The sequence below is a fragment of the Aplysia californica genome, unplaced genomic scaffold, assembly GCF_000002075.1.
Source record: "Aplysia californica isolate F4 #8 unplaced genomic scaffold, AplCal3.0 scaffold00567, whole genome shotgun sequence".
NCBI lineage: Eukaryota > Metazoa > Mollusca > Gastropoda > Aplysiida > Aplysiidae > Aplysia > Aplysia californica.
Window position 1 is genome coordinate 311,267 of NW_004797837.1, and position 27,733 is coordinate 338,999.

General features: G+C 38.4%; 1 protein-coding gene across 2 annotated transcripts; it reads right to left on the reverse strand.

The window, feature by feature from the left end:
• Positions 1-8,226: 8,226 nt before the first annotated feature.
• Positions 8,227-27,171, reverse strand: LOC101851761 (skin secretory protein xP2). 2 transcript variants are annotated; one of them, XM_005106978.3, is made up of 7 exons: positions 27,067-27,171; positions 22,996-23,298; positions 19,383-19,916; positions 17,106-17,228; positions 14,102-14,214; positions 13,450-13,543; positions 8,227-11,342 (listed from the first exon to the last, which is right to left on the reverse strand). In XM_005106978.3, the coding sequence occupies exons 2-7, from the start codon at positions 23,182-23,184 to the stop codon at positions 11,280-11,282; spliced, it is 1,116 nt and encodes a 371-aa protein (XP_005107035.1). In that variant the 5' UTR covers positions 23,185-23,298; positions 27,067-27,171; the 3' UTR covers positions 8,227-11,279. The 2 variants fall into 2 exon arrangements, with proteins under 2 accessions (XP_005107035.1, XP_035827943.1); XM_035972050.1 differs by lacking the exons at positions 13,450-13,543; positions 14,102-14,214; positions 27,067-27,171.
• Between the last annotated feature and the right edge of the window lie 562 nt (positions 27,172-27,733).

Consider the following 27,733-nt stretch of genomic DNA (forward strand, 5'->3'; position numbering starts at 1 on the left):
TTCATCATGGTCCTTTTATGTTTTAGTGTGTGTTAAATATTTGAAAGTTGTAGTGGCTTTTCACTGGTCATCCTTGCTCTTCCCCACCCCCTTTTATCCTTTTAAGGTCTTTACACTCACGCGCACACACACACACACGCACACACACATACATACACACACACACACACACACACACACACACACACACACACACACACACACACTCTCACACACCTCAGTTTCGGTTTCAATTTCTTTTCTAGCACATGGAAGTGACTATGCTAACTAATCCTGTCCATGGTGTGTTGGTAGCTTGTGGATAGGCTCAGTCCTTTCAGAGATAGTTGTTAAGGGGTGGGGGGGGGGGGGGGGGGGGGCGCTACACCCCCAAGGTCAAAAGTCAGCTCAAAATTATGGAATTTGAGTTGTAGGCATTTTTAGCTTTCTCAGCCTCTCCTACAACTATTTCATCACATAAGAACCCCCAAAAAACGTATTTTTTCCCACACCGGGCATGTTTGTCACCGCCATTTCCTCATAAAGTCAGTATTTTTTTTTCTTTATCAGCCGTTTTCTCAAAACGCGACTTTTCTCAATACTTTTTTGAATAACTCCACTATTTTTTATCCAATCGTCATGAGATTTTCACAGAATGAAGAAAAGATATAATACTAAAACTTTGTTTGTTGAATTTTTGATATATGGTATAGATTTTTGTTGGTGGTATCTGGAGTGTGGATTTTTACGAATTTTTTGAAAACTTGAATGCTACTTCAGGAAAAAATTCATTAAAAATTTTCTAATTCGTTTAGGAAAAAAACAACAGACAAATATTTAGATCTAATGTTTGTAAATACGCATGCAAAAAAACATTCTATTTCCATGAGCGATAAGTGCGGTATCATTACGTAAGACATGTCAACAAAATCCAATATGGCCGCTGTATCCATGGAAATGAAACTTTTTCTCAAATTTGGTTGCGGATTTAAAGACTCCTTACTATGTTTGTTATATGTGTGAAATGTGGTAAAATTCGGTCCAGTAATAAGCGAGATAGCATTCAGGTGTAGCCCCCCCCCCCCCCCCCCCCCCCCCTTAAACTCAAAGGGACTCACCTCTTTAGTAACCTAATAGTGTTGATAAGGGCAATAAATCTATAACATTTCACCATTTTTAGTCCTGTCCTAGACAGGAAGCCATTGTCAAGGAGAAAAATATGTCTTAGACAAGAGGACGTATTTGATAGTGTCATTATAATATAATAAAAGAAACGCAAGGGGAGAAGTTGGAAGTGGTCGTTTGTACAGGTCATTGCCTTGGACGGGCTTGTTAGTACAGGTTCAACTGTTCTGTGGAAACCAATATAACAGGCCCAGTAATAACTGGGATTTTTTTAAACCTGCTTTTCCCTACTCTTTATCCCTATTAAAATTCTGGGCAATAAGAGGGCCTCATCGGAGCCCAATCGGTTCACGGACAAAGGCTCTTAAAGTGTGTAATAAGTGAGAGAGAGAGAGAGAGAGAGAGACAGTAACACAGTGATGGAGTAAGCCCACGCAAGCCAGGCCACTGCAAGCACACACAGCAGGTGAAGCGAGAGAGCACTGCGGTGTGCTGCAGACTTCGATCTAGCCCTAAGCCTAGCTTCACGCACATGTAATATTGTAATGTGTCATGCGCAGGGTATTTGTGGCAAGGGAAACTACCCATGAATAAATACAGCTAGATTAGTCCTTAAATGCTTACTTCCCTTGCATTTCTGATTTAATAGGTATCTGATATAACATCCCTGTTATATCAGGTTTTCACTGTATATTTAAATTGTAATTAGACAAGTGTTAGGTCTAATGAGACCTGAAAGAGGTCCATGCATGCTCAATACAAAGCTGTTTCTTTTCTCTTGTCATTTCATCTCTTTCTGACCAAATCTACCAAAGTGGTCTGTTTTTTTTTCTCAGTGTGTGATCCTGGATAATACTCTTTCTTTTGTGGTGTCTTCATTTGTGCTGTATTGTGTGCTTAACCTAGAACTTGCTCAAACACAAATGCTGATTAAACATTTAGGTGCGTGATTATAGAGATTTCTAATTTTAGTTTTTTTACACGCTCAAAAGAAAAACCTCCTCAAAAGTCAATGGCGCCACTGGTGCTGATAGAAACGTTTTGTTTTATTTCTCAAAAAGAAGTTTTCTAAGAACAAGCTTCAAGCAGCAAATGTCGCCACTTTTATTTATTTATTTTTTGGGAGGGGGGGGGGGGGTGTGTGATTTTCAAAGTAAATGTTTGGTAGCCTTTAAAAACTGAATGACAAATTTAGGAATTACCAGTACGTCTAATTTCGTAACACATAAACTTCAAGAATTTTTCATGCTTTCTACGGTAGACTTACAAATGATGGAGACTGTGTCTACCAGTATAAGGAAATAAGCTGTCAATTTTTTTTCAAAAGATCACTTGCTTATTTAATGTAGCTAATGTATGCTGAAGGGTGTAGTTGCATCACAGCAGATTGTTTTCAAAATGTCCCTTTATTTCATGACAAAGAGAACTAAAATGAGATTCTAAGCAAACTTGACATACATGAGACTATGTTCATCTACTCTACATAGCTATGGGTCTATGGGTCACCCTCTGCGTAAAGAGAGTATAATAATATTTTCATCAGCATGCTTTTGATGGCCATTTCATGTGTCTTTAATTGTACATTTATTATCGTTTCATGTTGATGTCTAACCTGTTCTATTTACAGGTTATATTATTACCCAGATTCAGTATCATGTGAATGTGTTACATGAAACCACAGAGAAAAAAGATCAATCATGTAGACGAACTTCAGACAGTACGTTGACTTTCTTAGTTAAACATAGTTTGTCAATGTCATTCCTTCTTGCTTTGCTGGACACAAAAACAGTCTCTTGAGTACCGTTCTGTTATGTCTCCTGCTCTTGTATTGTTTCTTCACTGGCTTTAACCCTTAAATTGTTGTCATACTGAAGCTTTTTGGAAGTTCAATTGTGACCAATTGTTAACCCCCCCCCCAAAAAAAAACCCACAAAAAAAAACAAGTTGATAATGATGATTGTGATGTCAGATTTAACTACTTATGCCCCTCTATTTTGGCACACTGACTGAAGTGTCTTTAGGCCCTTGTCAAAGGGGGGATTTTAGCATGTTCTTATGCACAGTAAAATGGTAAATGGGCTAATTTATTAATGTCATGCTCTTACTGTGCCAGAACAACATAGGGGGACTACTGCTTTTTCTTTCCTCATGCTTACTATCATCATTTTTCCTCTACTTCTTTTGTATGTTTGTCACTCTCTTGTGAACAGCTATTTCCAGGGTGCTTTGATAGTCAAAGCAGACTTTGTGCTGTAGAGGCTAGAGAGGTGAGCAGAGTAAACCTGATTCCCCATTTGGACTTCTCTGTTGACATCCACCCCTTGGCGCTCGTATGATGACCTTATGCAGTTGCGAGCGCTGTAAAACCTTATTAAAACTAAATATTTTTGGCACACTGGAGACGCAACCAGTTTTCACTTATATTTTTATATTTTTATTCTAGGGATTTTTTTTCTTTGTTCTGTCCCCTCACTAACTATTCTCATCTTCAAGCATTCCTTGTCTCACACAATGAAGCCTCCATTGACTGAGAGTTCATCTCTTCACTTTGCAGAAAAGAATATTCGTGCCGTAAACTTCACAGCTTGAAGCCTTAGTTTGATGATTACGGCATTTCATATATGTGATTTTTACCTTTTGATTGTGATACCGTAGTAGTTTGGCAAACTTGTATAAAAGTAATGTCTACTTCAGAATTTATAGTATTTTGTATTGAAAAAATGACCCGCTTGTGATTTTTGTGCTCTTTGTAGCATGAGCCGAAAGAGAGAAATGGGTTTAAATCTTAACAAATGTTATTTTAGATGTGAAAGGTCAAAGCTGTGAAGGAACACATTGCTATTATATCTTCTACTTTACTTTGATGGATGATATGGTTATCTGGGTATTATCGTACTGTCTCAAACTTTGAGTCAAACAGCTGTTGATTTGGGGTTTTAATTGGTTAAGCAGCAAATTGTTGAAATGACGATATTTAAAAAAATATTTCTTAAGGGGAGGAGCGACCCTTGATTTTGCAGATTTTGGGTCAGGCTATGCGAATATTATGCTGGCTGATTTTTGAAGATCAAGCAGTTTTTTGTCTAAAAATAGCATTTATACAATTGAGAAAGTCTTTATTCTCCTGGTAAATTGCCTTTGAAAACATGAGGATTTATCATTATAGTGAATTTTCACAATTATTGTCGGTTTTCGCAAAATGTAATATTTTTGCAGTTTTTTCCCTACTCCTTCCTTAGTTTTCATCCTTTTGACCTGAAACTTTCAGGCAACGTAGATGGCAAGGCTGCCGTCAATTTAAGAGAGATATTTGCGGGGGGGGGGGGAAATTTATTTTTCCTTTGGCAAGCCATTACACTACCTAAATTTAGAAGAAGAAAAAATTTTACTTTAAAGTTGGAAAAATTCTCTTTTTTTTTTCTTTTGCACTTATTGAAAAATACTTGCTGTTATGCTGATAGGGTGTGGTTCAGGTACACTCTCACCAAATGTGGTCAAATTTGGTCAGTAAATAAGAAAGCCTTAGGGATTTGAAATTCATTGTATATTTTCAAGATGGCGGCCATTTCCATAGCAACCGCTGTAGCTATGCCAAAATAAAATTGCGTATCAAGAGGTTTTACTGTGTCTAACTTATATGTGTACTTAGATTTGATCTCGGGCTACAAACATAGAAAATGGTCCTCAAGGGTAGCTCCTCCCGTTAATAAGATCTAAGCTTTTCTTGAAAGTGATCACAAAAGTACTGTTAACTGGGAAAAAATTAATGAAACACATTTTTCTTTGTGGCATTTACATTTCTGCTTGATGTAATGTAAGGATACAACATCTTTACTGGGAACCTCCCTGTAATGGACGGTATGATTCACATCCTCTGATCACAAACTGTTTATTTCATTTTATTGTCATTGCTGCTAATTCCTCTTCATTTTTATGCCTATTCATGGTGCTGTGGGAAAGTTCTGATGTTTGATGTTTTTTGTTCTAAATGCTGTTCAGTGGGTACAAGCAATATGATGTTGAGAAGTAGTATTCTCAAGTCTAGAATCAAAGCAAGCTTTCAACGGTAAATTTCTGTGAAGTGGGTTGAGGTTCAGGCCAGAGATAGTAACGACCTTTTCCAGAGGCTCATGAACACTTTGCAAGTTTGCTCTTGTGTCTGAAGTCTAATGATTATGGTCTGCCTCATTGTAGGCACAAGCCTTATTTTGATTGCCACTTGAGGAAGTTATTTTATCCACTGTGTTTATCTTTCTGTCCGGATGCTGTATCCCACTCAGCCTGCTTTGGGTTCAAGCAGCCAGTCTCCTGAATTCATGTTCCAGGTCCCTGTCAGTCTGTCATCGACTACAGCTGTCCCGTGTTACAGAGTTATGCATGAACGAAAACATGGACTACTTGCTCACATCATTTCTTTGGTGCTTTTGAAAACAAATGTTTGCAACTTTTGTGAAGAAATTGTGAGTGGAACATCCCATTTTAGTCAAGTTTATCAAGTCATGAAAAAGTGCTTTGTCATATTATTTTTGCTGTATTGCACATATATTTATCCCGAGATTTTTTAGAGGTGATTATTTTTTTTCTCATTTCTTAATTTTCCTTTTGTGCAGCATTGCCCAGTGTAACAAAGAAGTATTATGTAAAGTCGACTGACATGATGTGCGCTTTAAGTCAGATCCTCACTATGGTGTCAAGCGAAAGGAGATTGCCATGCTATACATATATACTATGCTGTACTTTTACCAGTTCCCACCAAACTTCTTTTTGTGGTCTTTCAGTTTTGTACATACAATGAAGATTTTATCTCTGGTTATCCTACAAGGCCTTTATGATCATTTTAAAACTGAGCAGTGAAAATGACAATTTCTGCAGCATGAAGTAGTGACAGCAATACAAACTGATTATTCTTCCATCACAAATATTGTTACGCTGCTTTTCCAAATCTCTCAAGTTGCTGAGAACTTCAATTCGTATGAACATGTTTTACAGAGAGAAATCATAATTAATTGTTGTGAATATGCTCCAAGGGGATGTTTTGTAGTTGATTCTTTCTCAACGACTCCAGTCTCATGTTTGTTTGAGGCCAATGGCATATTGTGTTCAGGGATGTAATGGTTTGGGAACATTGTGCAAGAAAACATTCAGTGAAAACTTTCTGTAAATTGAAGAAGCAGATATTCACAATTGTTATGTATTCACATGTTTGAAGAGACAGGCAGTTGTACTGTTAAACTTCTCTCATAAACAGGGTTTTTTTCATTCCATGTGATAATTATTTATAGACGGACACATTTTTTGAAAGGCCATCTTTTTTTTGTTTAAGGAATGCAGTTTGGAAAAATGCATTTCTTTGAAAGTTAAAAGTGGGGGGAGGCACTTCTTGACTTATGAAGATCTTTTCCATTATATTGGGAGTCAGAGTAACATTGAAAAGTCACTTAATACATTCACTTTACAACTGCTAATGTATCATGAGGGAAAGATATAATAATTTCAGCATTAACACAATGTGGTTATTATTCCCGAGTAGAGAAAAAAATGTTTTTGATTGTCAGCCAAAAAAACCTGTTTTAAAGAGAGAGGTATAGTAAATGTTAGCCAAAATTGAAATGTATGCCTAAGCAATTGTGCATCCTCATAGTCAAAAAGAAGTTCCCATTCCTTAATGTTCTTCAGTTTTAGCATTGTGTTGTTGTTCCTTTGACACTATTAGTAGCTGTATGTCGTGTATGTAACAAGAAAAGTGTTGATATTCTGTACTTATGTTTCGTAATAAATGCCTTGATGATGGATCCTTTGTGCAATTGTAAAATTTGATGAGCATTTATTCGTTTTTTAATATTAAAAGGAACTTGTGCTTCTGTGTTTCAAGTTGTCACCATTCATTCAGTTGTATTTAAACTTTTTATTCCTTGTCAGTGTCCAGGATTTTTTGGGGGTCATCTGTTTCGCCATTTGATTGTGGAGCAATTAGGGGATGATATGTCTTTCTTTTCAGCTCTGTCTGTTTTAGTTTGGGTTTTCTTTTCAGTCAAAGCCAAGTCTGTTCAAGAGGAGTAGAGATGCACTGGAAAAAGTCTGTGGCATGAATATGAACCTAAAAAGGAAAAGCTTTTTTTGTTGTTGTTGTTGTAAGGGAAAGACTGCTAATCTGATTCGCTAGGCCTGAATTTTTAAATTTTTTTTTTTATAGTTTTAATAAGAGTTGTAAAGCACTTGCAACACAATAAGGTCATATAAGTGCCGAAGATTAGGAGGGGAGATAAGGACGATGGATGTTTGATAGGAAAGATAAATAGGAGCAAACCACACCAGAGCACCTGCCAACCACCCACATTGTCTTGTTCCTTATTAAAGCTTTAACCATCATTATGAAGATTTCAGACTTCTTACCCAAATCATCTGACCTAAAATTTGGAAAGTGTAAAAGAGATTTAAGGCGAATGACTACAACAAAAACTAAGAATTAAAAAAAAATTATCACAGTATAACACTGATAGATGGAACACAGAAGACTCGAAATCACACATCCGCCGAACTATGCCTGTCGTCCCATTTTTTTTTTTACTTCTTTATCTTTATAAGATATCCCTCAGACTACCGAGGCCAGTCCCGACAAATTGGAGCTATCCAAGTTATAGTGTAACTAAAAGACATACCTCTCTCTCTCTATATATATATATAAATGCTCAGTGGCTTCTTGTAAACTGCATGTCGATGCGGATTTCTTTGGAAAACCTTTTTCTGATTCTCAAGCACTCTTTGTTTTCAAATCATAGTAACCATGATATGATGATCTTATCTATGGCGCTTTCTACATTGTCACAAAATTGTAGATAACTTGGAGTAACACCACTGGACTTCTGCTACACTGTTGTTATTGATCCAAAAGGACTACTGTTAAAGAGTCCTAACCTGGCAGAAACATTCTGTTTGCCTTTGTCTTTCGTGTCACATTTCTTCAATTTAGTGCTATTCATGAGGAGCACAATGACACATGACGATCATTAAGTACTTGGAGAAAACAAACAGACATATTATAATAAAGAAGGAACATCTAGTTGCACTCTTCAACCATCCACTGACACATTTCTGACATTGAGAGAAACTCCAGACAAAACACTCTTTTATATATTTTTATTACAACAGGCAAATTATCTTACACGCATACACACGCACATTGAAAACATTACACAGAATACTCAAGTTTTTTACATAGAAAAGTATAAAAGAAAGTATGTAACATTACTGTAGGTGAGAAAGTAACTTTTACCATTAATCTGTAAACTGCTTTTTGTTGCCCGTTGAGTGGACATGGTATCGAATTGCGTCTTTCTCTTGACTAACCATTGGAGTGGCTTCTTTTTTGAAAAATTCAAAGACATTTCACATCTTTAATGCATTTAACTGAGAAACAAAAAGCAAATGGTCCCTTCATCTTTTGTGGTACAAACTGTAGGTTTGACAAACACACTCCACAAAAGTACAAATGTAGCTGCTGAGTTTGATTGGTCCTTTTGTAAACAGTGTTAGAATTTTTTTATTTTTTTCCTTCCACTATAAATACCCTATCTCAAAACAATTCTTTACTCCAACTACAGTAACTGCCACTGAAATTTGTTCAAGGCACAGTTAAACGAAAAGGAATATAATAAAAAACACCAATATGTTACTTGAAAGACCAAAATCAATTTATGTAAGCTATTAAAAATGAATGATGATATTAAAGGAATCTGTGCTCTCTCAAAGCTGGTAAAATGCTGAAACAAATTTAAGATAAAGGGAAAACCATGACTCATGATGACAAGTGACTGGTGCAGGAATGCAAACCGCGCTGCTATAATAAAAAGAGTTTCCTCAGGTTCACAGCTGTTCCATTGCACCTGTGAATATTTTAGAAGGCACAGGGTTCATCGACCTTGCCTGTTGGGGCCAACCCGAGCAGAGAAGAAATATACTTCTTAGCAGATGGAGATACTCGATAAAATTACTTCCAATCAGGAATTGAACTCTCTTCTTCAGCGCGCAATGGTGCAAGTAACTAATTGTTAGTATTACATAACAGACGTAAATTTTCTACTGCACCTGCAACCTGTCAGCATTGCTTTAAATTGTTGAATCACTCGTACCTCACACTCACACCCAGGAGTCCCATACAGATGTCACTAATGTCAGGTTGATTCCAGAAAGATCAATAAGTAAATAAATAAATGTGGATTTTTTCTATTCCTTCTGAAGTTCAGTAATCCTCAGTCTGTGTTTGCAATCTGAATCAAAAGCAGCCTAAAACGAATTTCCTCGTTTTCCAAGTCATGTTTCTCCTCCACGAGGTCTTCATAATAGAAATTGTTCATATTTTAAACTCTTTAAAGTACATGAAAAATAGATCCAGATTGTAATTCCTTATCAACAGAAGGGAGCTTTGGTGGGACACACCCAAGCGTCTCTCTTACAGTGTTGCCTTGTCTGTGTCTTCTGGGGGATATAATATGTCCATGATAATGCTTACTGTTTGTAAATTGTATCTCAACAATAGACCTATCAGTTTCTTCCTTTCAATAACCACTTCACTATGTTATTTCCCCTGAACTTCATTCAGTCTTACTTCATCTGGCCTGTCACATCTTACTTCATCGAACCTGCCTTCCTCAGAACAACAGTATTTCCAGCAAGGCATTTTGCTTTCATACATAAAAGATTCCTAAGATGACAGACTTAAAAGAAATGAAAAGTTTGCAATTGAGGGGAGAAAAAAAGAAAGCGAAATACTTTATAGCTCAAAAGAATTTGTACAAATGACATGAGAAGATAGCAGACTGCTTAACCAGGAATGGCATAGATAATAGAGTAGGTATACTTCATATAACATAGTCATGATCCATGTGTGCGTTCAAAAGGGGTCATGTTTCGCACTCTCTGATCAAATGTAACAATTTCTACCTTTCAAATCATCGAGATGTACGTCTCCCTCCCATAGCTGATCCCTACTTTGTGCCAAGTTCATTGACCAGAAGTATATGGTAAACTATTTGTCAGAGCATTAGTATATATACATATAAACATGCATATACACTACATTCATATATATTATAATATACCATATATAATATATATATGTAATATATATTTATATAGGCATATCTATAAATATATATACATGTAAAACCATTTGACAGTACACACATAAAGATCTTTCAATTGCATTGTCTACAATAATGAAAATGATAAATTTGCAAAAATGAGAGGTACAAATAATTCATAAAGTTTATAGGCAGAGCAATGTACAGTACCGATTGCATACCAGGAACAGATAAAATACTGATTTAAGTACATTTTCACTCAAATCTTTCTTATAGAATGGGGCCCAAAAGAGAATAGTTGAATAGAACATGAAATTACAGAGCAAGAAATCTTTCCTTTAAGAAACCGAAACTTGAGGAATGGAAAATCTAGCTCATATAATTATGTCTACACTGAATTTTTTTATATGCTGGAAAAATTATAAAGAACAGACCATTAGCTGCCTGAGATCTTATATTGAGAAGCTTGTCTGCTACTGAGTAGAATGGAGTGAAAATTGGTCAGTTGGCAGCTTGAGAAAGGCAAGAAATGTCAATTGAACAACGGTGATCACTGACTTTCTCTCAGATGGTACACAAGATGAGTGAAAAGCACATTGATAAGCAATGTAATATATTTGTTTCTCTTTGTCACGGACAGACTCACTCTTGATACAGGACACTTTTTTTTTCATTCAGACTAGATGAATTAAAATAATCCTTCTCTATATGTACTGGAAATGTTTTTTACCTGAACACCCAGTACCAATTAAAAATTTAATGTATCAAGACCACGAGTAACCTTTGTTGAAATGTACGCAGGATAGGGAGAAAAAGAGAATCTAAAAATGTGTACAACACCCAGTACTTGAAATTTATCTGCAATGAATGACCTATCTATAACTTAGAAATAACAACTTCAGCCTTCATCAGCCACACAAACATAGGCATCCAGCCACTGGGCTATCTTTCCCCTGCGTGAATGATGAAACAAGAACGGCTATAGTGGGTCAATGAGAAGGTTACTCAGAATACGCACAAGGTCAGGATAGAATCATTACTGTCAGTTTTGAGCATTGCGTATCCCATGATGTCCAACTCCCCTGTACTCGCTGTCTAACTCACAGGTTCCACCAGCATCACATTGTTCTCTTGTCCATCATCATCCGCTCGGATTGGCTGGGGGGAAAAAAGCAATTAGATAATTAAACTTCTAAAAATGAAGTAATTCATTCATGAAAAAGATTTGTTCTAACTAAACAATGATTGATTTAAAGCTGGCCATACGTTATGCTGAAAGTTAAAGGTGACTGAGAAGTCTTTCTGATCTTAATATGAAAAAATAAACTACACAGAATGTTGTGAAATTACAAACTTTGACATCTTTTCTTGAAACAAAGTTGGAATTATATAATGAAAAACATCTTCCAGTTTTTCATCATTAGGAAAACTAACAGAGCCCAAGTAATGAGCTAAAAATAAATTCAGCAGCTCAAGTCATTCACACTGGTTAAGACGAGCACAAAGTCCTATTTTTGAAATTAGTTACTGATTTTGGTTTTATTTAAAGGTGCTCAAGACAGAAGCAATCCTTTATAGAAATTTAATAAACATTTCCCAGAATATGTCAGACTACTTTAGTATACCTGTTTATTACTTATAATATACATGTGTACCAGTGTGTCAAACTGTGTGTGTGGTTTTTTTAAGTAGAGGGGTTTTTTTAAATTCATCTCTGAATGTCGCGCATATATGTCTGCCTTACCTATTTTGTTGTGATGCAGATTGAGCATCTCATCTAAATGAAAATGGGCAATATGAATGCACTAATTTATCATTAATATCAATATTAATATTATCTATTATTATTATCATTTTCATCATCATCATTATTATTATTATCATTATTACAATATTCTTTAAAGCTAAACAAGGCTTCTTATAGTATAGGGGGAGCAAAAAAAAAGCTATGCTGCTGTAAAAAAAAAATTTTAATAGGTGTTCCAAAAAATTAAATAAGTCTATTCAAATGGGTTACGTAGAAATTGATTCATTTTCATCTGTATCATTTTACGTAGGCCGTAATGTATAAATAAGTCTTTGTATTGCAGAAAACTGGTTTATCTTTTCTTTATTTCGATATATTCAAAGAGCAGCCATTTTATTATCAAATATTTGTTTTATATTGTATCTGACCTTAAACAAGATATTACAAAAGAAAAATGTATATAATTAAATAAGGTATTTAAGATGACATTATTAAGGCTTAAAACGTCTTTGATTTTAGTGAGTTGCATTTGACATAATAAGAAATTACGTTACCAAAAAATCAAATAACATTCACTGGGTGAAAGCCGTCTCTAATCAGTGATTTTGTTCATCAATTTAAGTCTCATCTCAAATGGGACTATATATTTTCAATGCTGATAATGTCTTAGAGCAAATTACAGAACTACCTACAGTTTGAGCACTTCAGCAAGATACTTATCACTAGCTAGGAGACAACAAAGGGATGGTAAAGAAACAGGAACTGCCAGTGTAGCCCTCCATTAACCCATAGAAAGAGCTAAAAGTTCTCACTATAAAATGTATATATTTATATATATCAGTAATACAACAGGTAACTACAACAACAATCCCAATAATGAATATATATAATACAGGTATAGGAAGCCAGTGCACCAATGCAGTTAGACACACCTAATTCATAATGTTACTATGAAACTACATATTAGATCAAATTAAGATTTTAAAAGTAATGTTAATTCAGCAAGAAGAAAAGATAGAATCAAACCATTAATAGCAACCACAATACTACATATCAGAACAAAGAAATAGAACAACTAGTCTTCAACTGGTATCCACCTACACTTGTCATAAAACATACTGCATCACCTCAGAACTATTGTGTCCAAAGTGCTTTCAAAAGAAAACTGCACTTGGGACAAAATACTTCTGAGACAATAATTTTTTTAAAGTGTAACTATTGTTTGATAATGATTGCAAGTAGGGCAAAGATATATTTTTTTGAAACTGTACGCAAAAAAAAGCATGCCATACAGTAAGCCTATTACATCCAGTATCCGAGCACAAGCAACAATACATGACAAAAAGTGTTCCTGATACAACGTCAGTGATCAGTCAAATTATTTGGAACATACATCAGGATCAACATGCACATTTCTTTTTCAAATATTTTGCAATTGGCAACATATATTACCAATTTTCTTGGGCAATAAATAGCTCGGGGAAGGGTTTTTATTTTTCTTTAAATACAAAAACTTACCAAATTCTTGTTGACCACCCATTTTTCATCAACTATGTATTTAAACAGATATTCTCCAGCAGGAAGGTCCAGAGTCTTAGAAAAGACTTCACCACTGCATAGCAAGAGAGAAACAAAGTACACATAAAGCTCTATCTATTCAAAACTGGTCACAGTCCTTTTGTACACTCTAGACGTTCTAACATCAAACTTCAGGAAAAAAATATCTACGCTAACATTAAATTGATGGTTCAAGTAAATTTTACCAACATAATATCTTCTATAAGCAGAAGCAAAAAATTTACTTGAAATCCTAACTATCTCACATATCTGTTCTTCTTCTGGTTGTTTCTTTTTTAAAGCGTGGTAACATTTACTGACATTGAAAAGGCAGACAAAAAGAACACAGAAAAAACAATGCTATTTGACTCCTCCTTTGATTCATGTAAACTGCCAAAATTTAATTTTCTTAAAAACACTGTTTTTTGCATTTAACAGAAAAGACGATTCTTTTTCGATTTTTCAATGCCAGTCTGTTTTATTATATCAATAATTTAACGATTCACTGACTTGTAAAATTTCAAAATTTTAAAAAATCTAACCATTTTCCGACTGTCATCATTGTTTTTAATAAAAAAAAGAACTGTCTAAAGTAATCATTCCAGAAACTTACTTTTTTACAAGGTCAACTTTTTCTTGCCAACTATTGAAAGATCCACTGACTTGAACATTTTGTCCCCCTTCTTCCCATTTGAATTCTGTGGACACGGTGGCTGGTGCTGCCTCCTGTCATCAATGTTGAAACGTAGGTCACATCACTGTGGGAGCTTACAGTTCGTAGATTTTTTTTTTAACTCAATAAAAGCAATGTGGATTTTTTAGGAGAGACCTACGAATTGATGTCCTTCCCAGACTTCATTTAATAAATGGTTGAGAAAACACTCCATATTTCCAAGGAGCAGAATGATTCTGTCATGAATTTAATCGTATACAACTTGCACTACAGGACTGACATTTTATTCTTCCAAATGAGCTGAGTGATGCACCCTTATTGGAGAAAAAGAAGCCTCAACACTTCATCTCCTCAGAACTTGATATTATTGTCTAATTTTTTTTTCCAAAGAGGTTCTTGAACTTATAAAAAAATTAATTTTATAGCACAAGAATATTCTACTGATAGAAGCTGCTTCATGGTGAGATGAGGCGAAATCTAACACCCAATTCAAATACCCAAGCATCATTTGTTCATTGTTGTGAATCAGTTACACCAAAGATAGGTGGATTATATGATACATCACTCCGCTGATTTTTATGATTCCACTACTGTACTAAATGCAGCAACAGCATCAATAAAAATTAGTTAGGCTACTTAAGCACAGTTTGGAAGAGAGGATTAATCAATTATGCTTATAAACCCTACTATTGGCACGCAAAAACCTTTTGGGCAGAACAGTAGAAATTTGCTGCAGTTAAGTAATCCAAATTACAATTCCACCTTTGTGAAGCACAAACTACTAGTATTGACAAACCAAAGCTTTTTTCCAATTACCAAAGATCTGATGCACTCATAACGTATAAAAGCAGTGTTACACAAGCATACACAGAAATCAAAGCTTGTACTAGCAGTGACGGCTATCGCAGGAACTGACCTCCATCTGCTCAGTTCACAAATGGGTATTCTCACTCTCTTTGCGCTAAATTGTGGAAGAACAGAAGTGTCAATAAAAGACACAGACATGTACTATTCACAAGTAGAAGAACTCAAGGAAACAATAGCCTCACCCAATAACAGAACTTTCAGCTTAATTTTTTCGTACAGCAAAAACATTTTTTGAAGCACCGAAAACCCAACCACCCACATTAAATTAGCATGAATCTGTATCCCTAATAAGCCTTAGGAACACATATAGTTCAATGCAGCATGGCAACTGATATCATAAGACCTATCCCAGTGAATTATTTCACCATTAGAAAATTTCAATAACTCCCATCATGTATTTAACTTTTTTACTTTTGAAATGTTGCTTTTGAATCTGATCTAAGGTCTAAAGAAAAAGCCTTAGAATTGGAAAAAATCATATTAAATTCAGTCAGTTAACTTCCCAAACCCTTGTCTTCCAGGCTTTTTTGGGGGAGAGGAGAATGGTTGAAATATACAAAGGTCCATTTACTCACACTCAATAATCATGCACATTAACCACAAACTGCAGAGAACAAAGCAACAAGATAGCTTTCTTCATAGATATGGTGCAGAGAAACAAGTAGCGAGGTCATCGAACCATAGATCTTATATATGTTGACACATGGCGGGGAAATCAGGCGCTCATCAAACTACTGAAATCGAAGAAACAAGACATTTTTCCTCCTGTTGGGCACATTTTAACAAATTTTTGTTATTTTGCTCAACACTTTTATGCCCATATAAAAAAACACATTTTCATGTGAATTTTGCCCCCAAAAATGATTAATGGCGCAAAATATGAAAATTTTCAGTTTTCTAGGACTTGCTTTAACAATAGAAGTAACCAAACTTTGGCACCATTTACTAGCTAATTTTACCTTTGAAACAATGCTACTCCCATCCCCTTCAATTGCAAATATCTCAACTTCTATTAAAGATAGATAGGGTTTTTTTTTCATCCAAGGCAAGGCAAATGAACAAGCTTTCAGATGATAACTCCAAAAGCCCAAAAATTGACGAGCGCCTGATTCCATCGCATCATGACACATATATATATATATATATATATTAAGGTCATTAGAACAACTGACAATGGAAAGAACATTAATATAATATTGCAGAGGCACAGAATACATTTTGATGAGCAATACCTTAATAAAGTGAAGGTAGAAATCACAGATAATATCAAATACAACACATAATAAGAAAGATGATGGCAATACAATGAGACACGTTTTGAAAGCAGCAACATAGTTGAAACTGAAACATGGGTTGCTTCGATGGTGTGCCTTCATGAGACAAAAGTTTCAACTCATTTTCAACATACTTCAGTTTGGCCTTTCAAGAAATAAAAAAACAGGTAACCTAGCAGAAGGATACCTGAATTTTGACTGGCAAATTCATAACTGGCATCTAAATTTCAAATTTCAGTGTCATAAATGTGACAATCTCTGAGTGCCAATCCTGAACAAGCAACATGTACCTTTATTTCCTTAGCCTTCAAAACAGACACCTTGGTTGCTGTTCACACTATTTAGTTCATTTGTCTTTGTGACCACAAAGTAGAAAGTACACAGTTGGCTGACAAATCCAAACTGGATCATTCAATACACTCTTACCATATCTTTATGTTGATGTTAACAAGTAGAAAAAACCCCTATGTTACTGTGTTACTGCAAAATTCATTATCATTTCACCTGTAGCCAAGGCTTGCTTCAACTGTTTTGTTATACACTGGTTCCCTGGCCGCATTCTTCTATTGATAATTTTACTAGTGAAGGGATGTGAGAACATACAAAAAAGCACAAGTTATCTGTCCTTAATTTTTTTAAACTCTGTTGATGATTTGTACAACATGGTGGTAAAAGAATGCTAGTCTACAGATGCACATGCAAAAGACGATGCAAACAGAAATTATGTTATGAAATGAAAGTGAATCAGAGAAGCAATAACAATACAGAAGGGACAGTGAGCGATTAAAGGAGGAAAGACTCACCTCACAAGGAGCTGCCGTCTCGCCTGTTTCTGCGGAGTCACCAGGTCCACTTGTGGCAGCACCAGTCTCCGCACTTTCTGATGGGGCAGCTGGGGTCGTTTCCCCTTCCGCACCAGTGAGTGACTGTTAATTCAAGTTAAACAAGTAAAGCAAATTATAAGTTTGTAATGTTTCCTTTCTCAATATCTGCTCATTACATTAGATGCATCATCACTTCTTTGCCTTCATTGATATCTTAAGTCTTCTGAAATTTTTCTATAGGAAAGGCATAAATAAATACAAAGACAAAAGGCATAAACACCTATTGTCTACACTGCAAAATCATACAAACTTAAACATTTTATTAAAGAAATCAAATAATTTATATTGCTTCAACATGTTTTCAAATCTAATCCAAGTATGTTTAACACAAAACTTATATAAGTACCTGATTGAAACAAAAACCGCAAGGGTAAAAAGATTACACTACACTGTTGTTTTTTCTCCTTATGTTTCTAAACAAATCTTTCTGTAACAAGCATTTTATGACTCCTAAATGACATTGTTAAACAGAATTTATCACTTTACTACCACTGGGTAGAAAAGAGTAAGCTGAACAACAGAATTTAGCTGGAATTGTACAATCACCATAAACCAAGTAATCTTTATTAATATAAGTCTCTTCACAGAGTCTAAAAGCTATTTTTGTATAGGCCTACTGCTTTTCTATAAGAGCAGTTTGAAAAACCCTGGTGCACACATAGAGAATACACTGTGCTTGGAGGAAAATGTGTTGTCCAACTGGACCGTGAAACAAATCACAATAAGCTTCAGAGAGATACAATGCTCGTTTAAGGTTTACAGCGGATTAGAAGAAATAAAAACAATACCCAAAATATTCATATCAATCATTTGCTTTGAGAAAATTTGGTGTACAAAGTTATGCCCTGTATTTGAAAAATTGAAAGGCTTTGAGGGCGGAAAACAATTTCCAGAGAAAGGTAAGCAGTACATGCAACCTACACTGAACAGTGAGCACAGGAATATATTAATTATCAGGTTTTCTATTTGAGATGAAAACAGGAAGAATGTCGTTCAAAAAAGAAGCTATGCAAGGAATTCTTGTAGTAGGACTACCTCTTCTATCATGACTGGTACTGAACTCACAACAAAGAGAGGGAATTGTATATCTGTAGCATTGACCCACGCCCACTTTCAACTAGCTATGAAGAAGCACACACCAAACAAAACATCTTACAATGTTCAAGATGAAGAGACAACCCACATGAAAGACGAGAATTCTGGAAGGAGAGAAATACAGCAACCTACAAAAATATAGGATTTGACCACAAAGGAGAGAATGAGCAGAGTACGCTGCTGTTGACAACTAGATTTCGAAGGAAGGAAAAGTGATTTAAAAAAAGAAAAGGATATCCAATCTAACTTATGTCCAACAAAAGCAGAGGAACACAGTAATTGTGCTTGCATTGACTGAGATGATGATAACAGGGATGGTGATGGCAGTGGTGGTAATGGTGGAGATGATGATGATGAGGAGGAGGATGAAGAGGATCATGGCATGAAGCCTGATTCACAAAACGTAATTTCCCAAGCTTCCTTTCTACTACTTTTCAACAATGATGATGACCATGATGGTGTAGACAGCGACAAAATATATTGGTAGTGGTGGTGTTGATTACAGGCAAATAAACCAGTACTCAATAGTTTTTATTTATCTGCAAAGCAGTACTGATGAAGATTACAGTGGCACGTGTTGAAGACAGCGAATTTGGGTGATTGTTCTTGTTAGGACACATATTGAAGAATGGAGGTGAAAAATCCAGAACACTACTAAGCATGATCTTAGGAAAGAAAAGAGGGATCTTTTAGAGGATTTCCACCATAAACACTGAGTACCAGGTGCGTCACCAAAGCATCAAAAAGTAATTCAGTGACATCCAGAGCAGTGTGCCTATCTTTTCTGACATCATAAACACCAACTGATGATTTGGTCCACAGTGCTCATCAAGTAGATCTAAAGACATCGCTTCTTTCATCCACAGAGAACAACATGGCAGGTGGGGAGAATAGTCCACATGGTCGCAGTAGGACACAGGACGACCAAGAGTGGTAGGTGCAGGAGAGGACATCCAACCATCAGTGACACAAAAAAACGAAAGAAGGAAAAAGAAACAAAAGACTTACGTCCCGATCTTTAGAAGTAGAAAAGGGCATTATAACTCTTGCCTTGTTAATGGTTTTGGCTAGCTTGGGCAGCATCTTAAACTTATTCAGCACCTGTTCTTTCTGGGCAGCTGTCAACTCAGAATCAACGGTTTCTTGCTCAGCCGCTGGGGGCGGGGCTGGCTCTGATTCCGTCTGCTCTTCTGCTTTGTCTTCCTGTGCAGGTTCTTCTGGTTTCTCGACTGTCGCTTCCTCTGTCGAGGGCTCCGGTGCAGGGGGTTCAGCTTCCGCTTCCTGTGCGTCCGCTACAGGCTCAGAAGCTTCAGCCGGGGCCTCCTCTGGTTCGGTTTTCTCAGGGGCGGGTTCAGCTGCTGTCTCCACTGGGGCAGGGGCTGGGGTCTCCTCTGCGGGTGTTTCTTTGACAGGTTCTGGTTCTGCTGGTTTCTCCTCTTCTGAGGGTGCTGCAGCTTCTGGGGCTGCCGGTTCAGGCGCCGCTGGTTCGGGGGCTGCTGGTTCTGAGGCTGCAGGTTCAGGTGCTGCAGCAGGAGTGGAAGGCTCTTCCGCTTCCGGTTTGCTGCCCGCCTCAGCTTCTGCGTTTGTGGGTGCACTTCCACCATCTTCAGCAGACTTTTCTATACTCGCATCACCCTAAAACAACAGGAAATAGTATTTAAAAGAATGTAATGCCTTAACACCCAAGTGACTGCTAGCTGACAAATCAACTCTCATCTTCTAGCAGTTCTTCCTTTACGACCACTGATCAGAATACTCGTTTTGTAGAAAACATTTTACAAAGACTGACCGCATTCTCCAAATATTCCCTAAACTGCAGTAAACACGTTCTTCCTTCATTTGTTCAGCAAAACTAAAATAATTCAAAATTAAGTGATGAAAACGATGTTTCTTAGAGAGTATAGCTGGTAACCACGGTCCTGGCCCAAGCATTGTGGGGGGGGGGGGGTTGAGGTCATTAACCTGTAGAATCTACTGTTTCGCTTTCAGCAAGTTCAAAGACAAATTGACGACCATCCAAGACCACGAGAATGGTCCAAAACCTTCTTTGGTACATAGATTCACAATAGCTTCACGCACCAATCGATAGTTAACAGCCTGAAAATGAAGGGCAATGGGAAGCGCTATATAGGCCTACTAGTGCAGTATATTGATCGAGAGACTTGGAAAGTAAGAGTACGCCCGACATAGCAGTCCCTGTCAAATTCTTGACATCTGGGACTTCTATGGTAATGAGCTATACGCCACGGGCCTAGAATGACCAGCCAACTCGCCCGTTAACAGACTCCTATGACCTATAGCCACACGCAGAAAGCCAGCTCCGATATCTGGTGCTAAGCCTTACACTGAGCTCACAGACTTCGAATATTCTAGACAATGATCTCTTTGGCATTTTTCTTCGATTTAGCTGACAACAAATCTATACGTGACACTCGACGGAATGTAACAATTTTTATGAAAATGACAGGAAACACGAGCTTCACCTAAAGACTATATTAAGTGTCAGTTGATATTCCCCTTTAACCTTCTGGATAACTTTCTTTTTCTTCCCCTTCCATCATCCCCCCCCCTCCGTCCCCCCTTCTGCATTCTTTGCAAAGACTGACTTGTGCACAAACGTCAAAACAGAGATCCATCACTTCCAATGATTGTGTTCTGTTTGCTAGGATGACCTTGAATCGGTGCCATGATATTGCCGTTGGGGGGCTACGGACATAGATGTTTTAATGCTCGTGAATGGCATGAAAACATGATGGGCCCTGGGATACGAAAACCCAAAATAATAATACAATATCATCAACACAGATGCGGTCATGTTAGTTTCCAAACGGTTTTGACAATGGAAGACAATTATTATTGTTGACGCACAAGGTGGAGCTCTAAAGTGAGTTTCTTCTTTGCAAATCGATTTAGAGTTTAATACCCCCGCCATTGAATACGTCGAAGGAAAACAATTACATACAGGCCTTGGGGTTAAATCTTACTGATGTTTTTGAAAATAATTTAAGAAGCTCTTTGAAACAAAAATCACGGTCTTCTATATTTGTGATTATCATTTTCGCTTCATTAACCATCTGACACCTCAATCCAAACAACATGTGACACCCCCCCCCCCCCCCCCCCCCCAAATAAAAGAAAACCCAATGTGCTGTACACTACAAGGTTACAAGACAGCCATCCATTTGCGATAAAAGAAAGTGGGCGTCTTACAGAGTCAATTTAATAATTTAAAACGATAGGGAGGGGTGGGGGGGGGGGGGGTGAGAATGAGACAACTGAAAAAGATGCAAAGTCCCCGCAGTCAGACGGAGATACTTGACACTTGATAACAACTTATTTTCCCACAGGAGAATTGAACTCACGTCTTTTGTGTGCCTCGGCCACGAACCTAACTTTTCTTCCACAAACGCCGACTCTCCGGGGAGCTGGTCTCTGCACACCAACAATGTTAAGCCGTATAGCCTATCATATCTTACGAGCAGGCCTATACCCTAGAGGTGTTCGCTGGGCAAATGCAATACACTGAGAACCAAATGAGGACCCGGTACAACGCTTCCAACAATTCTCCTCAAGCGTGTGGTGGCCTGCGTGGACGTTGACTAAATACAGCCTAAAATATTCATAAGTCCTTGCTCATCGCGGAGACTCGAGGTCGGCGCCGGGTCAGAACCCTCCGGAGTTTGTCGATACTGTGCCGTCCCTGCCTCAATTGTGTCACGTTGTTTATGAATTCTGCACGAAGTAGTAGTAGTAGAAGTATGGACCAGACGCCGTCTGCCCGTCTAACATCTTTCCTCCAGACGCTCTTCTCTCTCTCTCTCTCTCTCTCTCTCTCTCTCTCTCTCTCTCTCTCTCTCTTGCCAAAATAAACAGGCGGATAGACCTCTTCAGCTCTACTCTAACGTCATGTCTGTAGAGGGGCTTAATTAATAAGCGTTGGGATGCTGTGGAAAAGAGCACAGAAAACACCATGCCTTGTGCTGAGTTACTGTTGCCAGTTTTTCTTAAAAACGCTTTTGGCGTGAAGGGGAAAACAATTATAAGATCAAGTATTTTGAATAATCTAGTAAAAAGTTCGAACTTAATTAAATTTGTCATACGTTCACGACAATATTCACAAGAGTGGTCTGGGAATGACCTTGAATAGGCTTGCATATGCTAAGTTGGGCCTCCAGGAGGGAAATACAAATATAAAATAGAATCTAGAACTTTGGGTTCGATTCTAGCATAAATAAGAAGAGAGTATTCACGGTGAGCTTGAAAGTGTGAGTGTCAATATGGGTAATTCTACCCGTCTGAAGGTGTTGGTCTGCCGCCGTACCTGTGAGCCAATCTGTCAGGGTTCAAGTAAAGGGTATCATTTACTAAACCACCCAACGTGTACACAACAATAAGGGGGGGGGGGGGGTACGAGAAACAAGTGGAAGAGCAAGAAGGGTAAGAAGGGCAAGAAAAGATTCGAAACCCAAATCCCCATGTCTTTGCTAATACTTTCGTTCAATTTAAAGTTAAACTTCACAATAGAGCCAAATTGAGTTCAGGGTGAAACTGACAAAAAAAATGGTTATTTGGGAATTACGAAAAGTCACGATTGATAGGAACTAAAAGGAAAGAAAGGAAGTAGTAGTGGTCTACACCGTGTCTTCCTGTATGTGTATTCTTCTGTCTTGTGACAGTCTGTACACAGAATAAAAGAGAGACTGACATTGCTTACCGCTGCAGGCGTATCCCCTCCACCTCCCTCTACGGCTTTGGCATCTCCATTCTCCTCTGGCTTCTTCTCCGCCTCTGCGGTTCCTGCCTCTTTCTGCTCGGTTGTCTGCTCCTGCGCCTGCTCTCCCTCGGCTCCTTCCTCTTCCTTCTTGCCCTTCTTGCTCTTCTGCTTGCTTCCTCTGGCTCCCATAGTGTCGTGTACGAGTTATTCGCCCTTCACAAGACAAATAAAATTCCCCAAAAGTCCAAAGCTGGATTCCGGAGACGTAAATTCCAGTCCAGCAACTGTAGGCTTCACACACACCTGGAAAAGAGACAGAGGGCAAAATGAGCCAATGCTTCTTTTTTTTTCAAATCACACACCCAAAATGAAAACGACAACTTTCTAAATTCACACAATATTGCCGGCTATGTTGGAGTACACAAACGACTTTTCGCCAGCTTATCGTTTTTCTTACCGTTTCTTTGGGTTGTTTTTTCTTTCTTTTAAAAAAAAGTTTTAGTAAGAGTTTTATGGTATTTGCAACACAAGGTCATATAAGTGACGAAGATTAGGGGTGTTTCAAGGGAGTAACAAACACAAAAAAAGGAGGAGAGATAAGGTCGATAGATGTTTTATAGGAAAGAAGAAGCAAATCACACCAGAGCACCCGCCAACCACCCACTTTTCTTTGTTTATCAAATAATGAATTATTTTGTTCATTTCGAAAGTGGAGGGGGTTATTGGCCTTCGATAGAAAACATAGAGGGACCAACATTCCTGGACGAGAACATCTCAGATTTCACCCAGATTCGATGTGCACACTTCCACGTCTTTTTCAGCTTAGTTTATTTAACGTTAATGTAAGCTACACTATACTACGCTTCAGGTAGGTAAGAAATTCTACTTGGAACATTCCCCAACACAAAAAAAAGGTATCCGGAAACGAAAAAAGGCTAAACAGCTGCAAGTCTCATGGTGCTATCAGCTCTAAATTATAATCTGAATTTCACAAGCAAACACATGACAAATAAGAACATTGGCGATGGAGTGGGGGAGGCGGAGGGGAGAGAGGGGGGGGGCACAGTTAAAGCCATCCGACCTATCTGCACATCGAATGAGGTCTCCATTTGAGGAAGCAACAATCGAGGTTCTTATAATATATTAATATGAATCATTCACAACTCCAGTGTAATAGCTAATTATCTAGGGACTACTTGACATGAACATGCGAACTTCATGAGCCAAACTCCCTATTTCCGCTTGATTATAGCAACCTAGCCGAGGTCAGACCCCATAACCCATATACGTTATTCAAACAAGCACCATCAAACTATCACTTTTATTGAAATTAACACAGCTGGACACAATGTAGGTTACTTCGATAGCCGAGCATCTGCTCCTAGGTCAAGTCATCGGGATCCGACAAAATAATGAATACTCCAGAAAGAACAAGATAATTCGGAATCTACAGAGTAGATTTTAGTTTAAGTAAGTGTTTTACGGCACTTGCAACACAATAAGGTCATATAAGTACTGAAGATTAGAGGTGTTACAAGAAAGTAACAAACACAAAAAAGAAGGGGGGGGGGGAGATAAAGACGATAGATGTTTGATAAGAAAGAAGAAGCAAATCACACCAGAGCACCCGCCAACCTCCCACTCACAGTGGACTCGGACATTAAACTTCCACAAAGAAGATATTATATTAGGACGGGGAAAAAGGGGGGGGGGGCAAAAGTAAACACGTGTATACCGTAAGTATCACAATAATTGTTATAACAATTGATCAACATTATTTGCGGACTGTGTGATTACCAAAGGCAAGCAGTTTGAATATTTTAGGAATGAAGGATGTGTCTTAATACATAGGCTACATGCATACATGTAGGCCTTTGCAATTTTCATGCGGTTGCATATATAAATGTAGTGAGCATTGTTTCTGTTTGTGTGTACAATATATATTTGTGTGTACTAGTGTGTATGTATATAAGTGTGTGTATGTGTGTGAACATGTGAGTGTGTCTGTGTGCGTGTGTGCGTGTGTGTGTGTGTGCGTGTGTGTGTGCGTGTGTGTGTGCGTGTGTGTGTGCGTGTGTGTGCGCGTGTGTGAGTGCGCGTGTGTGTGCGTGTGTACGCGTGTGCGCGCGTATGTGCGCGTATGTGTATACAAGTGTACGTATACGTGATTGCGTTTGTGTAAGTGCGTGTGTGTGTGCGTGTGTGTGTGTGTGCGTGTGTGCGTGTGTGCGTGTGTGCGTGTGTGCGTGTGTGTGTGTGTGTCTGTGTGTGCGTGCGCGTGCGCGTGCGTGTGCGCGTGCGCATGCGCGTGCGCGTACGTGCGTACGTGCGTACGTACGTGCGTGCGCTCGTGCGTTCACATCACGCATTGTTCGAATTAGACGTGAGAAACTGCCCGTGATTAGTAATTCTCTAACCCAAGACGTGAGCACTGCCCAAATGAAGAATTAATTTAATCACATAAGAAAATCGTGACAGAGTTGTAGTTACATAGAGCACGTCTCTAAACTTGAGGACAGACACAACAGAGGACACCGCCCATACGACTTCCGGCGGCGCCTCTGTGACGGGAGGAATTCCGTAACGACCGACCAAACATAGTAGAATAGAGGGTAGGGGCAGAGGTAGGAGTAAGGGTAGGGGTGATGGGGAGGAATTCCGTAACGACCGACCATTATGATACATAGTAGAATAGAGGGTAGAGGTTGGAGTAGGGGTATGGGTAGGGGTAAGAGTAGGGGTGATGGGGAGGAATTCCATAACGAACGACCACTATGAAACAGTAGAAGAGAGTGTTTGGGTTAGGGTAGGCCGGGGGGGGGGAGGGGAGGAATTCCGAAACCACCGACAACTATGAAATAAGAGTATAACAGAGGATTTGGGTTCGGGTTATGGGTAGGGGTTATGGGTAGGGGTTAGGGGTAGGGGTTAGGGATAGGGGTTAGGGTTCGGGTTACGTCTCTACTTTATTGGGTTTGTTGGAGTGGTCGCTCGTTACGGAAGTCCTTCCATGGTAACCGTTCACTCGTCATCAGGACTTTCATTCAAATTAAATATGTGTTTCTGAATGGCGTATGTTGGTGGGCTCGATTTTTCAGACATTCTCATTAAGCTATCACTACTACATGGTCATAATATAAAAAAGAACACATATTTCAGATAGTGAGGAAATGTCCAATTAATAAAAGCGACTCCCCGCAAAATACAACTCAACACATATTGGTAGACTGACGAGAATACAAACAGTTTTAGTAAAAGTTTTACGCCACTTTCAACACAATAGATCACACAAGTGCCAAAGATTAGAGGTGTTACGAGAGAGTAACAAACACAAAAAGGAGGGGAGATAAGGATGATAGATGTTGGATAGTAAAAAAAAGAGGAACCCATACCAGAGCACCCGCCAACCACTCACAGACAAACACAGCACCAAGTAAACATCATCATCATCATCATCATCATCAATGCCTTTCACCTCTGGCAGGGTATAGGCCACATACAAGCTCCTTCCATTTATCACTGTCCTGAGCCATCCTTCCAAGTTCGTTCCAAGTGAGCTTCATTTCTCTCATGTCCCTTTCCACGCATCTCCTCCATGTTTCCCGTGGCCTACCCCTGCCTCGTGCTCCCTGTTGAGCACGACCAAGTAAACATGATCGTTCGAAAAAGACACGGTAGACATGTTAGCTCGGGGAACACGAGTGATGGGATCTGGTTTCCGTAATTAGTATGCCTACAGTTTCTATCAAATCCACCGTTTTGTCTCCAAACTAGTCCAATACAACGTTTTTCACTTTCAGCACCAACTCCAACTCAACTTGATGAAAACTGTAAACCAGAACAATCAATATTCACGGTTTTTCCCCATCCCTTCATTGCAATGCAGACTGTGTTGAGTAAAATAAGTAGAAAGAAACATCAATAGCGTTACTTTGTTTTCATAAACATCGAAATTTAATCAAAACTTTCGTCGCTACCGAGTGACAACGACCATACGGTGTGTACGGTTGATAGCGCTAACTGACAGAAAATAGAAGGACGCCAGTGTCGTTCAGTTGACTGACCGCTTACCTTTCCTCTCTTCACACAAATTTTTCCCGTCTCAGTTCAAGACAAAAATTTTATAGGTGAAATAGTCTTGACCACAAACAAGGAATCTGGCACCACTGGTCTCGGAAGCAAACGTGTAACAAATGAGGCAATCGCAACCACTATGACTGACAACGAACTCAGCGTGTCTTGAGTCGCAACCTGAACAGCTCACATGGGAAAAAACATAGGCTCACAATGGGTTGAACTCAATTCACGTTCACCTTTAGGGTCAGATCGGAGACACGACCAATAGGGCCTTTGCTACGTGTGCGAAACAATGACTCAAGGTTTCAGGGGAAAAGCGTTGACGTTGGACTATTATCATTTGAAACTCTGGGTCAAAAGGCAGCAGGCCAAAGGTGTGTGAGTGTATTTGTGGGTGCGTGTGTGAGCGTGTGTACGTGTGTGTGTATGTGTGTGTGTGTTTGCGTGTTTGCGTATAGCTGTGTGTATGTGTGTGTGACAGAGAGAAAGAAAGAGGGTTTGAGAGAGAGAGAGAGAGAGAGAGAGAGAGAGAGAGAGAGAGAGAGGAGGGGGAGGGGGGGATAGAGATAGAGAGAGAGAGAGAAAATGTGTGTTTGTGTCTGTGCTGGTGTGGGTGCACGCGCACAAGTGCGTGTGTAGGCGGGAGTGCTTACCATAATAC

Bases quoted from the DNA above. Each gene is read 5' to 3' on its own strand.
- LOC101851761 (XM_005106978.3), bottom strand. From the start codon at position 23,184: ATGGGAGCCAGAGGAAGCAAGCAGAAGAGCAAGAAGGGCAAGAAGGAA. The intron at 13,544-14,101 runs GTAAGTTTCTGG...CTTGCTATGCAG, and splicing joins AAAGTTGACCTTGTAAAAAA to TGGTGAAGTCTTTTCTAAGA. The intron at 11,343-13,449 runs GTAAGTTTTTGT...TTTTCCCCCCAG, and splicing joins GGGTGGTCAACAAGAATTTG to CCAATCCGAGCGGATGATGA.